The sequence below is a fragment of the Macrosteles quadrilineatus genome, unplaced genomic scaffold (assembly GCF_028750875.1).
Source record: "Macrosteles quadrilineatus isolate MER2022 unplaced genomic scaffold, UCM_ALF_1.0 Scaffold_11__1_contigs__length_5352618, whole genome shotgun sequence".
Taxonomy (NCBI): domain Eukaryota; kingdom Metazoa; phylum Arthropoda; class Insecta; order Hemiptera; family Cicadellidae; genus Macrosteles; species Macrosteles quadrilineatus.
Genome location: NW_026542604.1, coordinates 5,126,275 through 5,145,590, shown reverse-complemented (window position 1 = coordinate 5,145,590; position 19,316 = coordinate 5,126,275). Strand labels below are relative to the sequence as shown.

Sequence of the window (19,316 nt, the reverse complement as noted above, 5' to 3'; positions counted from 1 at the left end):
CCGGGAGGATAAAACTGGGTTTCAAAATCAGCCAGAAAATCAGCGAAACCAACCCAAAAACTCCTCTGGTTCCGATACCATAACAGAGCTTCCCCTTGAAGCAGCTCTGGCATTGCTCTTAACACCTCCTCATCGCTCAAGGAGTAGGTTTCTATCAGTTCACCAAGCCGCTCAACAAACGAGACGGGATCTCTTCTCCCATCAAATCGCAAATTCCACTTCCGCACAGAATCACAAATCGAAGTAAACTCGCGACTACGCTTGTCAAGCATCGGTTGATAACAGGTAGAAGTAGTAGGCAAAGTTAACTCTCTATTTCGCCTAACCGTATCACCACTTGGCTGTCCAGAAAACCAAGGCGCAGTACTCGGTCTACCACGGAAGTTGTTTTCTCCCACCGGCCTAGGTAGCCCATCTGTATACGGCGTATAGTTGCCCGGTTGTAGGTAAGGACGAGCATCTGACCGGGTTCTCAAAATTGAGTCACCCCACGAGGGCTGAGCCACGCCCCCAAGACAGGGCTGAAGACCTACTCTAGCCGAAGACACCCCGGTTGCAGAGAATACGGGTTCAGGCTGAATTTCAGTCGTTATAGGCCACTGGAATCCGTCACTAAAGGTGACAAGGCTACCGGTCAAATTAAATGGGCCAGTCTCCTTACGTAAACCGTCTACGCTTGACGTCTTTGGTTCTGACGCGGTTCTCAACACCACGGCTAAGGTCTGCCTAACTATGTCCACGTCAGTGTCAGGCGGAAGCCCCAGCATTTCACAAACACTATCCGCAACAACATGTTTGGCGTCCGACCCCACATTCTCGCCTGGGAAGGAGGGAGGACGTTGATCACCCCCAGAAGCACTCTCAGGCATGTAACCAGGTTCATGGCCCGTAGCCGTCACCCATGTAGGCTGTTGGGCTTGGTTAATCATACCAGCCTGAGACAAGAAAGGCCACTGACTCTTAGGGTCCTTCCAGAACTGGCAAAACCTTCTCCTCAGATCATCCACCTTCCCTCGAGTGTCTAGTCCAAACCTCTCCATCTCACGTGTGAGGTCCTCTTTACGCAATTCGTGGATCCACCCCACGCGAGGATCATCGAACGGAGACCTCAAGCCTTCACCCAAAATTGTCGGGTTTGTCCTTGGGATCACCCCTAGAGTCGCAGGGGGTATTACATCCCGCGTGACATTGAGAAGGTTCGCAGTACTACTGGTAGTCACCGTAAAGGTCCCAGCGCAAGTTGTCACTACTACCAGTACCGTGGTAACGGTTTGAGCAACCGACGACTCAACCTCAGTGGTATTCGGCATGACCGTAACACGGGCCTAATCAGATAAAGTCAAAAATAAAAAAATAAAAAAAAATTATTAAATTTAAAAAAATTAAATTCGCCCACGTCTATGTATAGGTGTTATCACACTTAACCCCTTATCACCAGTTATAACAGTTAAATAAAATGCCTAAGTACCAACAAGCTATTTAAAAGTTAAGCAAGTACTAAATTATCTCATCAACACCAAAATAAAGAAAACTAAAATTATACTATACACCCCACAACAATAAATGCAGGTTCAATAAATAAAATATATACAACTGACAATAACTGGTTGCTAAGACTAGCACAAAAGTATCGGCCAAAATTGGCTATGCTACGTGGGCTAAATAAATTCACAACCACAATTTTAAATAACAATTGGTCGTTAACTAGTTTTTCACCACACTATGATGTTTTTGGCTGAATTACATACGTTAATTGGTGGCTGAAAGTTGCGTTTTGCTGGCCATGCCAGCTGTCATCGTAATTTGGGGACCGAGCAGGTTTTTACAGGCCCGGGCCGCAAAATCAGCTGTCCGCTTACTTAAAACATTAATGCATTTTAAATACACAATCAAAATCCATAGTATTGCAATAGAATTGTGTTATTGTCACCGTTGCCTAGCAACTATTTATTTTTATTTTCGCTGATTCCTCAAATTATTTCTTCACATAACCTTAAAGTTGTAGTTGTGTTGACTATCAGTGTGCATTATTATAGTGGTGAATAGTGGTAATAGGGTAAAGTGTGGTGAAAAATAGCGTTCGTACCACGGACCGAAATGGTTTTACAGCTCTCGATCGATTTAAGTTCTCGACTTCGTCTCGAACTTAAAAACTATCTCGAGCCAGCAAAACCTCATTTTCGGCCCTAGGTACGAAATATACTATTACTTGGTCGTTAGTTAGCCTAAAAACAAGCGCTAGTTCCCTCCAACTGATATAAACCAGCTCAACCTAGAGTTAGAATACACTAGGTATATGCTAACTAAAATTTAAAATACAACTCCAGTAAAACTAAGTCCAAATCAATCAAAAAATGTCCCTGTTCGGGCGCCAATGTAACGTGCCGTTTTTCCCGCTCGGAATATATGCGCTATTCCGTAGTTAAAGCGGGAAAGACGTCACCAACTCTCGCCAGCGGATCGCTCAAGTCGGCGTGCTGGGAAGTTTCCAGGGTTCAGATAAAAATAATTTATTTAATTAAATCAACAACCTAGCACAGGTACAGATTTGTATTTACGCAAGAATGTAGTGTGAATCAGGTGTGAACTCAGTACCGGTAACCAACAACGCTACTGTACCATCATCGTCGTTCACACCTGGGAACAGCTAATTAAATTAAATTTAAAAATAATGAAAAACCATCCAACGAAATTTTGAAACAATTTAATGTTGCAGTTTCGTCAACCTCAACACTTAGAATATTTCTTCTGAATATACTTAGCGTGCTCCACCCGACCTCGTGTTTGCACGACCTGCAGAGACGGGTTCAACTTTGCCCGCTTTGCCGCAGCAGTTAAACACCTACTGAATATCCCGGCAAAATACCCGCTATAACCCCGTCTCCCTCAATATATATTGTAAACACAATATTAAACGAAATTTGTATCCCTAAAACTCTTTATTGCCACCCACGGGAGCCCTAGCATACGCTATCACGGGTTTCAACAGGTTCTAACACCCAATAAAGGATTCTAAACAAACTAATAAAGTGAGGGTTTATCGCTAAATAATAAAAAATAATAGTAAACACTATTAAGACAAAGCCGGCGAATTACCTGTATACTCCAGGGATCTTCACTGACACACTAAAGCACACGTTTAGCAAAATCACTAAAGCAATCACTCTTTCAAAGCAAGACACGTCCTAACACTGGAAATCGCAGAATTAGAATGTCGTCGCATCCCTTGCCCACAAGGGATCTTCACTACTTCCCCCTCCCTAATCCTCTAGGGATGGGGAATCAGCTGATTCAATTACCAGCTTATCGGTGACGTCACGAGTTCAAACTTGGCGCTGTCACAACACAACGCCAAGACAGCCGACTAGTAGTACAGGTTATGTTGTTAATGTTGTTATTCACCTGCGCCGACTGTGAAATTATACGCGGAACTTAAATATCATTGCTAGTTTAAACAAAAAGTATAATTTCCACCCGTGACGTGTAGCTTAGTGTGCGACAAAGTGTATGCATGTTATGTAGTGATATTGTATTTGTGATCGCGGTTCACCACCCTAGCCTACAACAACTTTGACCGTACTTCCCAAAGGTGTATATTAGGCATGGGGGTTACACGGAAACGGTTTATCACTCGTTTTGTACACAACGATGCAATACTGTGACTTGTGAATCTCAAAAATAGTGTCTTTAATGATTTTGCCAAAAGTGAGGTTATCCCTACTCAACCCTAGGATAGGCCTAAAACAGCCTATTTACCTTACCATGATAGGTTTACCATTGTCACCAACCAGGTAAGGTATAGGCCTACCGATAATTAAATAATAAATATAAAAACTTAACCCCTCTATAATTTTGACCCATTACATATCATACTGTTAGTTACCAAAGCTTAGGTCTAATATCCAATAATAAACATTTTAAATGTTCTAATATATTGGTTTTGGAACAATCAACCGAACAATTTATGATATTTTAAATAGGTTTGTACTTTGATGGTTCATATCAAATATCTACCAGCATACCGAGTAAAGACTAAAACATTTGACTGTTAATATTCCTGTCTTTTCAGCTTCTGGTTTTGCCGGGACAACACTACGATGGTTGGAAATATGCCAAACAGAACTCTTGTAATTAAAATTTACGATTATTTCTTGTTAAAAACAGTAAATACATTTTGAAAACTAGTCCCAATAAAAAGTATTTTCGCGAAACATAAAGTGATACTTTGCGATTATATTTAGGAATTGATCAGTCATTTCAGTATCATATTACATAACTCCCTCATCACATTAACGGCCGTCCTCCAGCTGTTTTTAACCTAATCAACTAATTAACAATGTAATACCAAAATAGTATATTTCATCACTGTAGTATATTTTATCTTAACGTGACCCTTTTCTAGCCCAAGTTTTACGATCGAAGCCGTGGTCGGAAAATGAGTGAGGGTTGTGAAGATACATTTTGCCTATGTGATGAACTATATTTTTCGTCATATTGCACCATTATTTGAACAAAGTATGATTCAACATTAAAATATTTTTCATATGAACTTCTCAAAATTGACTTCTAACTTGTTTTCAATTTAATTTGCTAATGGAAACAAGTAGTTGATTAGTTAGGGGATTCAACCGTTTAGTCAATTATGATTGTGTTAGTGTATCGATATATCGAACTATTAACAATAAGGCAACAATAAGATACAATTGATTAAACAATCGAAATATACTTTCGATGCATGCGATTGTTTACAATCGAAATTTACAACTGAGTTGACTACAGCTGATTTTTACTCCCTAGGGGCTAAAAACGATTTTGCTGCAGTAAGACAAAAAGAACTTAATACTATACGAAATTTTTAACATTAAGCTAATATGGTAAAAGATGGTCAATTGTTGTAAAAATCCCATGTATAATCCTACCCAAGAAAATCAAGCCCAAAGCATTTACATTAATTTATAAATATTGGATTTTCCACCATTTGAAATTTTTTACCTTGGGAACTATCTAATAATGAAAAAATGTCTTGAAAAGGGCTTATTCGTGTAGATTAATTAATTACCATATTACTTTACATTCCATGGAGAGAGCTATCATGTAAATATTCTAGATAGCTATTCCTCTTGGTAATTGGTGGAATTTGAAACCTGGTGGGATAAAGATGAGCTTAGCTATAACAACAATCACGTTGAACATCCACGTTATGTGGTTAAACTCAAGTTCGCATTAGATCACTATATTTTACAATGGTGACCGTCATAGTTAAATTAATGTAACAACTTAGTGGTACTGTTTGAACATTCACATACACCATTCTATAGTAAACACGATATCGAGTTTGAGATGTATGATTTAGGCTGCAAAGGGAATAATATCTTGTCCATAGATTAACCTACATTCCCCATTCTTCTTTCCCCACTTGTTACCCCAATTGGGTCAAAAATAGTCTACAATCTTCACACTTACGTCACTTCACTCATCACTCGTCAAATGTCATTCGTTATTCTCCTTTCCCTATTATTCGTTCTTCTTCCATAGTTCTCTTCATTTTTGTTTTACGATTTTCAGGCATCAATCACCATTCTTCACTAAAACTATTAAAAATTTAGTAAAAATAAATATTTTAACTAATAAATTTGTACATTTCCACATCCCATTTGAGAGTATAAATGCGTTAGGTGTAAGACACTTGAACAGACACAGAATACAAAATACACAACGTATGTTTACAGACGTGACAGTAAAGAAGACAGACGGTATGAAGTACTTGATCCAAGAGAACACGAAATCTACTTGTTACTTTCATTGTTTGTTACTTTTATTTTTGTCTCCGTTATGTTCTCACAAGATTCCAAACTATGAAGAAGATGGTAATGCCAAATTTGTCCATCGAATGTATACAAATCTAATCTTGTTATTCAGTGTAACGGTAATAATTTAATTTAAAATGCTGTTAAAGTAGGCTGAAAAAAATGTGAAATATGTATAAAGAAATATGAAAAAGTTGGTGTTTAATATTTTAAATAACACTATTAGTAATGCTCAATTTGAAAAAGAAACTTTACCACTTAGCTTAGTGGTTTGATAAACTTTAACCGTCTGTTGGGGGTTTAGTGGTTACCGTTTCAACCAGCTACAGTCAACCTTTAGAGAAATTTATTTCCCAGCTCAATATTGTGTTTGTGTACATAGTTATACATTAATTAAACTATCTTAATATTGCATACAAATTTTAAAAAGTACTTAATTCAATCCTAAAAACCAGTAGGCCTACGTGTAGCTTTTAAACGTATTACCGCCCTTACTATTATCAAAAACCCGTTACATATAAGATACAATGAGACTAATATTAGTTGTGTTGTGCCTCAAATAAGTAACATATAAGTTTCTACTATCTGTTTCTGTTTCATGCATCGAGTTTCTCAACACACGCCAAAGACAGAAACTTCATTTGTAGTATTTGACTTCCAAGTTCACAACATTAGACTTGAGTGTTGTCAAACACCTCTCTTGCGCTCACTGTGTCTTTTGTTAGCAATAATCAGCACCATTTACTGTATAACATTCATATAATTAGGGTAGTATTGTTTTAGCTATACAGTACTACTGTTGGAAGAATAATTTCAACATTTTTTTTACCTTTAGCAAATTATTTAAACGAATTGACATTTTGCTAATCAGCAGATTTGCTGCGAAGGGGATATTTTACTAATCGGATCTTTGTTAGCGTACGATAAATTTGAATTCATTCATCAATGTGCGTAAATCATACTAGGATTTAGATTCCATATTCTGTACATTCAGATCGATATCTATGTATCTTTTATTTTGTAACTTCAATACTCACCATAGAAAAGCTGACGGCAGTTTAGCTGCCATTTAGAACTGCCAAGACCTCTATACAACATTTTCAACAACGTTACAAATATAATACAGTATTTTGGGGACAAAATTACGTCAGGTAAATGTGATACGTGTTATAGCCCATCCCCAAACACAGTCCACTGTCAGTATTGTGTGAATCAGTTGAATACAGAGCTGTAATCCCAACCCTCGTCTCCAGATGAAGCTGTGATTGTATTACATTCTGAACATTCAATATCGCCTCTGTAATGGTAAACAGTCTGTAATCTGTTCTCTGAAGTGGAATTGATGACGTTGACGTTGACGAATTGATTATGTTTAATATTTTAAAACGTGATTGGATAGGTCTTTGACACATCGTTAAGATTTTTTTTTTTTTTGATTTGGTGAAGACTTTAGTGTAGCTGCCGAACTACTGTTCCATGAATCTCAGATAGTTCATTGTACATTTTAGTTTAACTATTCAGTAACCTTACTCTCTTTATGTCCATCGCTAACCAAGTGAACTAATATTCAATATCACAACTGTTATTATGAGAGTACAGTGTACTAAATATGTTTATGACTAACTAAGACTAAAATCGGTTCAAAAAGGTTTGGTTGATTTAGAATGTGTACCGTATTCGTCCCGATGTGTATTATTCCACTGAATTCAACTAGTACATTTTATATACATAATTTTTCATGTTATATTCTTAGAGATCTTTGAAGTGCTTCAAAATAAATTTTTGTTGCCTTCAAATTCAATTTATCATAAAAATTATTATAGTAGATTAAAGCATGATTAATTATACACTACAATATGGTGCAGTATTTATACAGTATATGGTTTTGTTATTTCATAAAGTTTTGTATTCATTAAAAATACCATACGTAGTTCAAAGTTAACTATACCGTCATTAATACAAGCTGTTTATAATATTTTGTTTTAAAACCTTACCAAACCGGGTTGTCAAACCCATTGTTTTAAAAAATGTGTACGATTATCACTGTAAATTCAATTCTGAGAGACAAAACTCAAATGAAGGTGATAAAGAGTCATTTATCATCGCCAAGACTTAATCTAAATATTTCAGGATAGAATACTAAGCAGTGGAAAAAAGACTATTTCGCATTATAATTTCCAATTTGTTTGGTTCTTCAACAAAAGCCATTTATTATTTTCAAAAGCACATTTGTTCACTGATTGTTTTAGCTAATTTTCGAATATCATAGTAGTATCATAGAGTATTTATCAGGTAACTTACAAAGATATAAATTTTGAAAACCAGTTAAACTGCTACTTTAAAAAGTTTTAAATTTAATATGCAATTTTTAATGGTAATTTATCTCAATAATAAATTGTATGTATTATAAAACTGAATATCAGTTCAAGTATATATTATGATTTATAAAGTTTCTTATCGGTTCATTTTTTTACATTAATTTGAATTGTAATTTGTGTACAGGTTCAATATACTGTACAGATCAACAGTTTTCTTCGTCTGCAGTAGTATCGCCAGGTCTAAAGGTGTGTTTCCTTTGGAATAATCTTGCCATTAGCAGTAGGTTTTATGTAGAGAAACAGGCCTATTCATTCCACTACTGTATTTAAGTTTAACATTTTGTAAGAACACATTTTTCCATTGACAAATGACAACTACTTCCAGAATTTGCCTCACATGGTTTTAAAATAAAATATAACTAAAACCTAACTACCTCGACGATAAATACTAACTGATACCCCAGATACATTATGCTTGCGTGGTAATAATTATACAATTATACAAACATGACACCAAAAATCTTTATTGGCATTTCTTCTACTGTATTTAAAACAATTTATATTTCCATTAGTATCGATGTATGTTGTAATATTTACAATTCCTGATGAGAGTGCCTCCTGATAGCCCTGAACACCCAGGGTCGGACTTTGTGTATATCAGTGAACACTGAGGGTACTGCTTGGTCGTAGCATCCTTGGTTCCACGATAACAGTCCGTACAACTTACCATTGTAGACGAGCAGATCCCCACTGTCACCCTGTATACAGAGGGAAATTATTCTTAAGAAATATTCTAAGTATTTTGTCTGGTAAATCTCTTGTTTGCATAGTACGAGAATAATATTGTCGTAACGGTATGGAACGATAAATTGACAAGGGTTTAATTTACTATTTGGTTCTAACATTTAACGGAGGTTTACCCCCCACAGCTTCGGATCTGCATGTGATTTAGTCAGTCAAAGATAAAAATGTTGAGTATTTTTTGTGATGTTGTAGTGCACGAAGAGGTCTAGAGAAAGTAATCGCGAAGTGGAAGTTTTTAGATTCTATAAGCTGGAAATAAGGTTATGCGTTTAACAAGTTTACTTTAAGTACAGTATCTGAACAAACGTATTGTTAAAAGCAAATCGATTGACTAAAGAAAATAGTAATTTGAAAAGGGCAAGATCGATTGCTAGATCAATTCCTTCAGTAGTAAAACAAACTGCTACAGGATAAACTAGTAACAACCGCCAGGGAACAAATATTTGTGATGTTACCAACCAATCGGAAGACGACTTGGCTCAGTAAGTTGGTTTACTTAGTGTTGGCCCTTTAACTTTGGCTTTCTAAGGATCCTTGTTAAATTTAGTTTATTAAACTTAAAAGTGTTCCCCTTTATCTCCATAATCAAAATGTTAGCCGCACAAATATTTAATTTATCTAAAGAGGAAGGAGCTGAAAAAAAAATAGTTTTTTGAAAATACCTAATACCTAAATATTATGTTAAGAGTTTCTAACTTTCACCTATTACATTGGTTTTGTTTGCTACAGTTCCGTTTTATATTTGTTAAGGTTTTTTTTTACTAGAGTACCATAGTAGGCCATACACTTGAATATGATTTAGAAATCGGTTCGACTCTTACTTTTTGTACCAACGATTATTTACCTTAAACCTTAGACATACCCTTTCCAGGGGGCACACTGTGTAATTAAAACTACTAAAAGCCATTAACTAACTTTACACGGCAACTTTTGAAAGCGTTAATGCTATTTTAAACGACCATTAAAAGTTTCGTTCGCTTAAACACAAGCCATAGTCTTAAGACATTCAAAAGAAAATATAACCCGATAATATTCATATTATTATACATAATCAACAAAGTTATGTCGTTAAAACAATCTGACACAAATAATGTTATTATTGCATAGCTTTGCGATTTTATATAGTTTTTATTTTTTTACTATTCAAGGAATAATTAAATCTACTTTATTGTAAAATATAAGTACTTTGATCACAAAAAAATATTTAATTAATTTATCAGAAAAGCATGAATAAATTTATCAAGAGGGGTGGCCATAAAATCCTGCTCACTACTTTACCAGGCCAATTGATGTGTAAAGCATATTCGTGGAAAATACAGCCTAGTTGGTTTGCTGTAAAATATGCAAAACTTCATGGAATAATTGTTAAGTATCAATTTAAAACTAGCCCACAATATACAAAACTTGTTGTGATATGATTAATAATGTTTTTCTAAAAAAAAAAATAAAAAACTATTTACAGCCCAGATGTTGTTAAATTTTCCCTTGCAACGGCCGGGCATATCTTGGTATCCAACTGCATGATATCATTGACTTTATATCAACACATTGTCTAGATAGTGTAGATATAAAGTCTATGATGATATTCAACTTTAATCTAAGAATAATGTCAATAACAGATAATAGTTTAATGTGTGGTTTTGATGAATGAAATAAAGAAGATGGTTTTTGTTAACAGCTATTTTGTCATTTCTAATGTATAACATTAAGTAATCGTCCGTGATATCAAAATTAATTAAATCACGTATAGTGACGACTTCAATTGGATAACTATTTCCACACAGCTGTTTAACGAGAGTACAACACTTACCACACTGTATGATTTTGCAAACGTATCATTATCGACAACATTATAAAATATAATAATTTATAATATTTACCCCACGAATATTAATATAATATTAACCCCACGACCACTCGATAAAAAATATGTATATTCAACAAATATTTAATTAACTAGCAAATAAATGTTGAAATTCATTATTACAATTCTTACCCAGCAAGGCCCGTACACATGATCAGCTGCGGCGCAGAAGACAGTTCGCAACAATCGCCTCTCGTATGATTGTTGACATTCTGTCAAACACACTGGACTCACCGACGTCTGCAACAGCTGATCTGACATCTTGGCCGTCTTCTGTAAGTTCATGGACATTTTATGACTTTGATGTTAAACGTTGCACAAATAGTTAAGTACTGGAAGCGTGAAACGAAACTCAGAGAACCGTGGATAAGTTACACTTTACGTATTGCTCGAGGTTCTTGTTTACTGAGTATCTGCTCTAAAGTGATAGGCTATATGTATAAGTGTAACGTTTAGTAATTATGATTTTCCGTTGTTAGTATTTTAACCATATTAGTAAATGTATGAAATTTGAAATTATAACCAAAGATAAGATCATATTTGTTCTACATCTAAATAAATACATTTTTATTCTTTTTTTCTGGTATCGATCAGCATACAAGAGTCTACTCTACATACAATTGAATTAAGTTTTTAGTATGTAAAGAACCATAATACACAGCAATGAAATGTATCTAATTGGTATTATTATTTAGCTAGCTTAAGCGTGGGAGTACTTAATTATCATCTTTTAATCACTCTTCAGATAGTTTCCTAAAATATTCTACTTGTACTTGACATTAAAATGCATTCTATTCCCCATTACGAAAACAATTCTAAGTTCTTAATAAGTTTTCAATTGCTAACGGCAATCTCCAGTTCTATTTGGTTACATTTAAATAAAGAACAAGCTTCTTTATTGCACTAAATTTGCATTGGTTCTAATTTCAAAGGATTTTTGGATTCTGAGAAACACTCGAAATTCCATGTGCGATTTTCCAAATATAAATACAATTAGTAGACTAATTGAATATATTTACCTTTTAATCTTAAAGCCTATCTTTCCATACCTTTTCATAAAATCCAAACCTTTCTACTCCAGAATAAGAGGGAAATATAAAAAAGTGTTTCTTACTGAATCACTCGATGAAATCTTCAGTACAGTGTACTTGCGTCAGTTCATCAACACACTAATATTACAAGGATTTTTCTGTTGTCCGTTAAAACCTTCAGTATGACGTATTTTTCGTGAGTTGTCAATGAAATAATGTTGGTATAAAGTAACCCGGGAAGGTCTCCACATCACAAAACCAAATAGGATGCGCATTGGTCATTGCAATTGTGTATTTACACAATCCCAAAGAGTAGCCCTAAAAGTCAATCATTGAAGCCTTTTTACCTATTCGGGAACACGGGTTCACTCATTTATCCACACCCACAGTTCTGGATTTAAGACCAAGGTCTCTACTACAATACATAGAACATAAGCGTCACCTTCCCGTTTAATATCTTCAAACCCATTAGAAATAATAATTCTTAAAATGAAGTTCTGAAGCTTTTTTACCATTTACGCTTTTATAGGGAAAAATGCAAAACTGGGATTCGTTACGGTGCATTTATACTGGCGCCTATTCTTGGACAACATTATCACAGTCTCCAGCATTTATTAGACACCAATTGCCGTTTAGGAGAAATAGGGACCGGGTCTTGAATCAATCCCTTCTAGAATAAATTACAATCATTTTAAGACGAGCTCTGCAGTCACAAGGCTACCCAGTTGGTCTTTGACCTTTACTCTAACATAGTAACACAGTCCTGTTAGTCACCTCTTTGCTCAACAACCACCAGAAACATTTACCCAAGAACAGTTATCGGTGATTTATCAACCTATTGCTCACTCACCGTGGTTGAACCCCAGCCAGAAAGTACAGCTGTGCTATCAAACGGCAGTGAAGTGCGAGCCAATGGGATTGTCGACAGTGACGTCACACTATCAGCTGACGATGACGTCATAAAAGGCCTCCTCAGCCTCAGCAGCGCCACGTCGAAGGTCATGTTGCTGAAGCGGAACCTTGGGTGGATCAGCTTCTTGCTGACGTTGAACACTTCTCCTCCAGAACCTGCCAGGCTGCTAAGAGCTCGCACGACGAGGGTGTCAGCATCGAACCTGCGTTGGTTGAAGTAACTAGTTTAGTTTATTATAAAAAATACTTCACATTTTGAATGATATGAGCCCTTTAACATTCAGTTTGCCTGTAAGACTTGTGTGTGAAACGTATCATGACGAACTGATCCGGTTCAGGAATGGTGATCGATAAAGATATCGCTGCCTTGGCTTAACAATCCGTAGTGCTAACGACAAAATTACAGAAAACAAATTGGCTATCAAACCTTTAACTACATATATACGCAATAGTTTTTGACAGTAGTTAGACAATTGTTGGTGAGTCATAATTATTACAGAAAAATACTGTCAATTTGTTTAAAATACCTAGAAGTATAATTCGCTTATCAATATTTACAGTTCAAGAGGAATGCTTAATCTGCATCAGATGTTTGATTTATCTTGTATGCACTTCAAAAGTGCTTTACACAGCTATGACCAAAATGCACCTCATACTTCAGCTTTGTAGAAAAGTTGTTTCGACTCAACTTAAAAAGTCATTTAAGTCTATTTCTTACGTAGGATCACATATTCATCGTATATCATTCAAATAGCCCAGTTATTCCAAAACAACAATCTGCAAATTATACGAGTAATTTTAACTTCGCCAAATAAATTAATAATTTCTTTTAATTATATGATTGGTGTTGCTAATGAGGAATTAATGTGTCGTATTTAAACTTAACAATATACAAGTATACAGGTCGTACTATAAAATATGGTGTTAAGTATTTCCTCTTACTCCTCCTGAAATGTTTACTCTTTCCTGAAAATTATTTTAGAGCTAAAAAGTTGAAACTGTGTAGTGATGAATCTGGTATAAAATACTTTTATGGTATAAAATATCTGCATTTATGTTAAAATGTTGTACGAAAACTCACCCAACTAGTATAGAAGCTGTAGAGATCGCCCAGTGTTTAGTCACTAGAGCTCCAGAACCACGAAACTCCTTGTTAGACCATATAGCTACCTGGAAAAGTCCGTAATAAAAATGGATATTATTATACTGAGGACCCATGTAACTAAGGATTTTATGGTAAAGTAAACACTAATTAACAAATAATGATTTCACGAAAATGTTTAACTAAAGATATTTAACTAAAAAAAATTAACAATATAAACAATAAAAATATATATTGTTTATATATATTTTTAAAATATTTAAGATATTTTTAGAAAATATTTAATACATTTTTAGAAAATATTTAACTAAATATTTCTATTCTCATAGTATAACATTTTAATCAGGCTAAACTTTTACATTGGAACGGTCTATACATTTTCGAATAGTTATAAACACGTTTGCTGGCATAAGTGACAATGTTCATCTCGGTAAAACTTGTAACAAACAATTTACTTTTCTCGATTTTCGTAACATCAATCACCAAAATACCGAAATCTTACCTGATACGGGTGTTGCTTTATATCAGTGGAGTTGCCACCTATAATAAATACTGCTGACGATTCATGAGATGCTGCATCTGCAACAAATGTTTACATTTACTCATCTTTGAGATTGATTATGAGACTCTCACTGCGGTATCACTTTCTCATTTTCCACCCACAAAACATTCAGAAGCAACTCTTGAGGTCATTATGTAAATAATTTTTTTCTGCATAAATGAAAAAATACGTGGTTGTAAATAAGAGGTTTATTTGCCTTCGTATTGTCTTGTGGCTCTTATTCTCACATGTCTTAAATTTCACATATTTACATGTCCAGATATGTCAACCAAGCAATATATACCTGTAGCCACAGTATCTGATGTTTTATGTTTTTCTTCTCATGTTTTGTTTGTGTTTGTGTATTTAATGTTTCGACTACCTCATGAGTGAAGTTTTATGTTCTTGACTAAGATCTGAAGGTGACATAGTCGCCGAAACGATCGTCATCTAACTTTAGAAGATATAAGAGTTACAATACGATATTAGGGTAAATTAACCTCTCATTTATATGTTAAGTAACACGAGATTACAAAAAAAGTAGTTACGTGTGTGTGACTTGAGCTGCTGTAACAGAATAGCTAAGAAGGCTGTGATGGAATTTTAAAACAGGATACACATTGTAGTAAAAAGGTTGATCTGAGGTAAAAGCTACGAACTGTTTACGTATGTTTATCAAATAGTTAAGGACATCCGGCTGTAGATATTCCTTATCAGTATTTTAATAGTTGACAATTGGACCCTTTTGAATACAAATGTTTAATATTAACAAAGTCAAAGTAATTTATTCAGCCAGATTTACAAACATTTTGCATTGGCCAAGTCGTAACTTTAATTACATTTTCTTTGAAGAAACTAAAAGATATGAATAAAGTAAATTTGGAAATATAAAACTACCTCAACTATTCAAAAGTTTTAATTGTAATCTTAATTGTATGTGGTTATTGCATCGTTATTTTCCATTATTTATAACAATTCCAAAACATATTCTATACATATTTTCCCCTAATAAAATTACTTTAAACGTATTTCGATCTAAATTTAAATATATTTTTTTAAGTTTTTTTTATAGCTCAAAACAAAATTGAATTCCTTAATGAATGTTTGGCTAAAGAAACAATAATATGAAATAATGAGTAATAGCATTGAGCAAACCCCCACTTTAATTTCCCTTACACGGATAATGCGACTGGTAAAGTTAACGAATTACAACTTAAACTTGACTTTACTCAGAATAAATACAAAACTTAGCACAGTAATGAGAATTAAATTTAGAAGTCTTAACTCAATTAATGTTACTAATCATAAATTTTTGTTAACCAAAGGACTAAGTTTAGGAAGATTCAAAGGCTTATTATCTTAATTATTTCTAGATGTTTAAGAAAGTCTTTAAAATAATAAAGATTCAAATGAAATACCTGAAAACAGCACGCAATGGTTGGTTCTTCATGCAAACAAAAGTAAACTATAAGCAATAGAATTCTCTTTAAATAATAGGTATTGTAAAAGTGACTCGAGACCACACAAAACTAGAATCCTCTTACCTGAAGCGGAAAAAAATAATAAAACTGTCACAATTGCTACTATAGGCGCCATAGATAGAAGATGTTGCTAGCATTAATCTTATTTGTCTTCTTGTAATGCACTGATTTTACATATCTCAATATTGGAGAGGGGCACTCAAGTGATGCTGATAATTTGAGACGTTTAATCTCAAAAAGTCTCAGGGTCAAGTGGATCTTACAGTAACCCGAAAGGTCATATTTATTTATATGTTTATAATATTTTAAAGCTTGAAGAATCTTATTATTTTCAATCTTATTATTTTAAGAATCTTATTATCTTAGTACGTCTCTCTGTAAACCTTTCAACACGCATTATACTGAAATTGTTAAATGCACTAACAGAAGTTTGGCTATAGCAAAATGTAGAAAATTCAACTTGAATTTCAATATAGCTTTAGAACTTGATCAATATTTCATTTTTTCATTTGAAGTGGAGCTTTTAAATTTGCAGTTATATACGTTTTTACAATTTATTTGGCAGTTTCATTTATCAAATAGGTATGTGATTTTATGTAAGGGTTGTGAACACCTGCTGGATAAACAAAACGCATATATAAAACAAAATAGTTCTTTCGTAATAACTGTTCGACACGCAAGGAATAAATAACTAAGATATTTTGTAGTTATTATAGAACTCCGTGTCCCAACAAACAGTTCAATATGTTGTGTGTCAACTAAAGAAGTATGTATTTTGTTATCAAGTTTCAAACCAATTATGTTTTTATTCAAATTCTTTATCTTCCACCCTGTGAGTGTTGCGATTAGTAAATTAAAACTTTTATGATATTTTACAATCCTTGCGAGATTTAACATTTCTACTCGTATTATACATTCAGGATGTGTTGGACTACAAAATGAAAAGAACTCAGTAACAAATCAACAACAAATCAGTAACAAATGAAGGGGTATAAAAACTAGTGTTGTGTAAAACGTTGAAACTACTAATACTCCTGAGTGTGAAGTGTTGTCCTAAATATTTGAAACTAGACCAACTAAACTGTTGATAATCAAAGTTTTTCGATTTTCCTGTCAACATATTATGATGTTAGTGGACCTGGAACGGTTCCAAGATTGAGGAGAAATAATGTTGCAAAGATGAAGCTCTAAGATAATGTATCCACCTGAAAAATTACTTTACTTAAATCTCGGGAGCCCCTTTTAAAAGCAACGATTTTTCCAAACCTGACTTAGATCGGTTGATATTATTTGTTACACTAGTTTTACTTCATTTTTACCATATCGATCCTTTTTCAAGCTGTTTAGTAGAGTTTAATTTAAAAAAATGAGTTTAGTTTTTAAAACCCACATTTCTTTTTTATTTGTTACATTAATTATACTTTATATTTACGACCTTGGTCCTTTTTCAAAACTGCTTTAAAGTAGAGTTTTTTTTACTTATATTTTCTCTGATTTTTCATACTAACAAGCAACTGTCACAAATTATTTTTTTTTTTTTTATATGGCTCATAAATTTTTATAATACCATATTGATAAGTATAATATTAACATGGACAGCAGTTGGTTTTATTCCAACAAGATTATTGTTCAGTCAAATACCACTGAGAGAGTTCTTGATCACTGGCTGTACAGACGCTCAGACAGACACAGGGTCTGTGATTACATCCTGCTAGGAAATTGGGTTAGTTATCCTTCTTCTGAACTACCTATCCTTCCCTTCGTTTAGTTTAAAGTCAGGCAAATTATACTTCATCCACTCCAGTTATCTTTCACGTTAATTATTGGATCTTTTGTGGGGTTTTCTTAATATATATATATTCTAGCTATCTCTTAATTCCTACGTTTATTTGACTGAGAGAGCTATTTTTTGCCTGAACCTTTCCTTACTTGAGTCATCCTATACTTCCTTAATGTAATTATGTCATTCCTACTTTCCATTTTAATTATTTGATCAAAATGACTAGTTTTGACTAGTATGATTTTGACAGTATTTTAAAGAATCTATTGTCATACCACAATGTAATAATACATTGATGATGTGATTACATACTCAATGACCTGACGAATTTCTAAGGAATGGAACTAGTTGTCATACCAACAACTGTGGTTAAATAAGGAAGCGAGTCGGTGGCTCAGTCGGTAGCGTCGCGGACTTCGGGTTCAAGGCAGCGGTGTCGTGGGTCGGATCCTGGTCACTGCCACTAAAATTTATCAGTACAGTTGGCCTTTGTACTGTACCGGCTCACTCCTTGCTATGCTCTAAACGATCCACGCACGGGCGGGCGCTTAATCTATGTGGACGGGCAAATGCAAGGTTAAAAGAGGCCGCCAACCTCTTTTTGTAGAAATAGAATAATAAAATACCCCCGCCGCAGCAAACCTGCCGACTAAGCGAATTTCTATTTGTCTGAATTGATTTTCAGTTAAATATATTTTAATAACATTAGGTTTAACGAGTACCTAGGTTTGCTGCTACAAGGAAACTAATAAAGTGTGTTTTTGAGTAAAATATTGATAGCTTAGTACAAAATAAATAAATTTGCCAAGTTTGATCAAAATATATCCATAAACAAGCAAACTACAACATTTGACAATATTCTCCATAAGAATAACATGGGAATTTTAAATTTACAATTTTTTTAATTTTCTCCGTTAGGCCTACTAACAATCGAACAAAAATACTTTTACATACTAAATTATTTGTTTTTTTAAGCTCTTTAAAAAGGTCTAAAGAGAAATCGGGAAATTTTGTGTTTTGAGGGTCAAAAGTGAGAAAAACCAATTTTTACCCCATAAAACCCCTTGTAAAGCCCCGTTCCCATGGTCCGATCGTGCTGGTTCGCGAACTCATTCAAGTTTATCCCGCTTTACACCTTTAAACTAAATTTCATCAAAATCGGACAAAAATTACTCAAGTTATCGCGTTCACGGACGTATATATATATATATAAGTCTATATATATATATATATATACATATATAAAAATTTGAACGAATGGTGTTTTTGGCCTCTGGGGACATCAAAATGAAAAAGTAAATCGGTCCCGGGTCTAGGTCTTACCGTGCCACCTACGGTAATAGCTACTTCCCTATAGGGAAATTCGCTAAAAGGTAATCCTTTTATTTTATCTATGATATATTCCCACCAAGGGTCACAATGAATAAAATATAGGTTAATGTAGATAGATCTGGTAAAATACATCTGTAAATGAAATAGGCCTAAGTATTAAAAAATCTAGTTTATATTTTTAGTCGAGTAAAATAGTAGTTAGATTAAATTCAAAGTTTCGGCAACGCACGACGGGTAAGCTAGTTTAAAATAAATTATGCCATTTTAAGGTGATAAATGACGGGCATATGGAGACTAATAAATTAATTTAATGAAACAAAAGAACCCTCCAAACCATTTAAGGT

General features: G+C 34.2%; 1 protein-coding gene across 1 annotated transcript; it reads right to left on the bottom strand.

Moving 5' to 3' along the window:
* Positions 1–8,645: 8,645 nt before the first annotated feature.
* Positions 8,646–16,012, bottom strand: LOC129004820 (trypsin alpha-3-like). The gene is made up of 6 exons (XM_054433463.1): positions 15,924–16,012; positions 14,341–14,417; positions 13,818–13,906; positions 12,675–12,939; positions 10,926–11,066; positions 8,646–8,883 (listed from the first exon to the last, which is right to left on the bottom strand). Exons 1-6 carry the CDS (start codon positions 15,973–15,975, stop codon positions 8,719–8,721), a joined length of 789 nt encoding a protein of 262 aa, XP_054289438.1. The 5' UTR covers positions 15,976–16,012; the 3' UTR covers positions 8,646–8,718.
* Between the last annotated feature and the right edge of the window lie 3,304 nt (positions 16,013–19,316).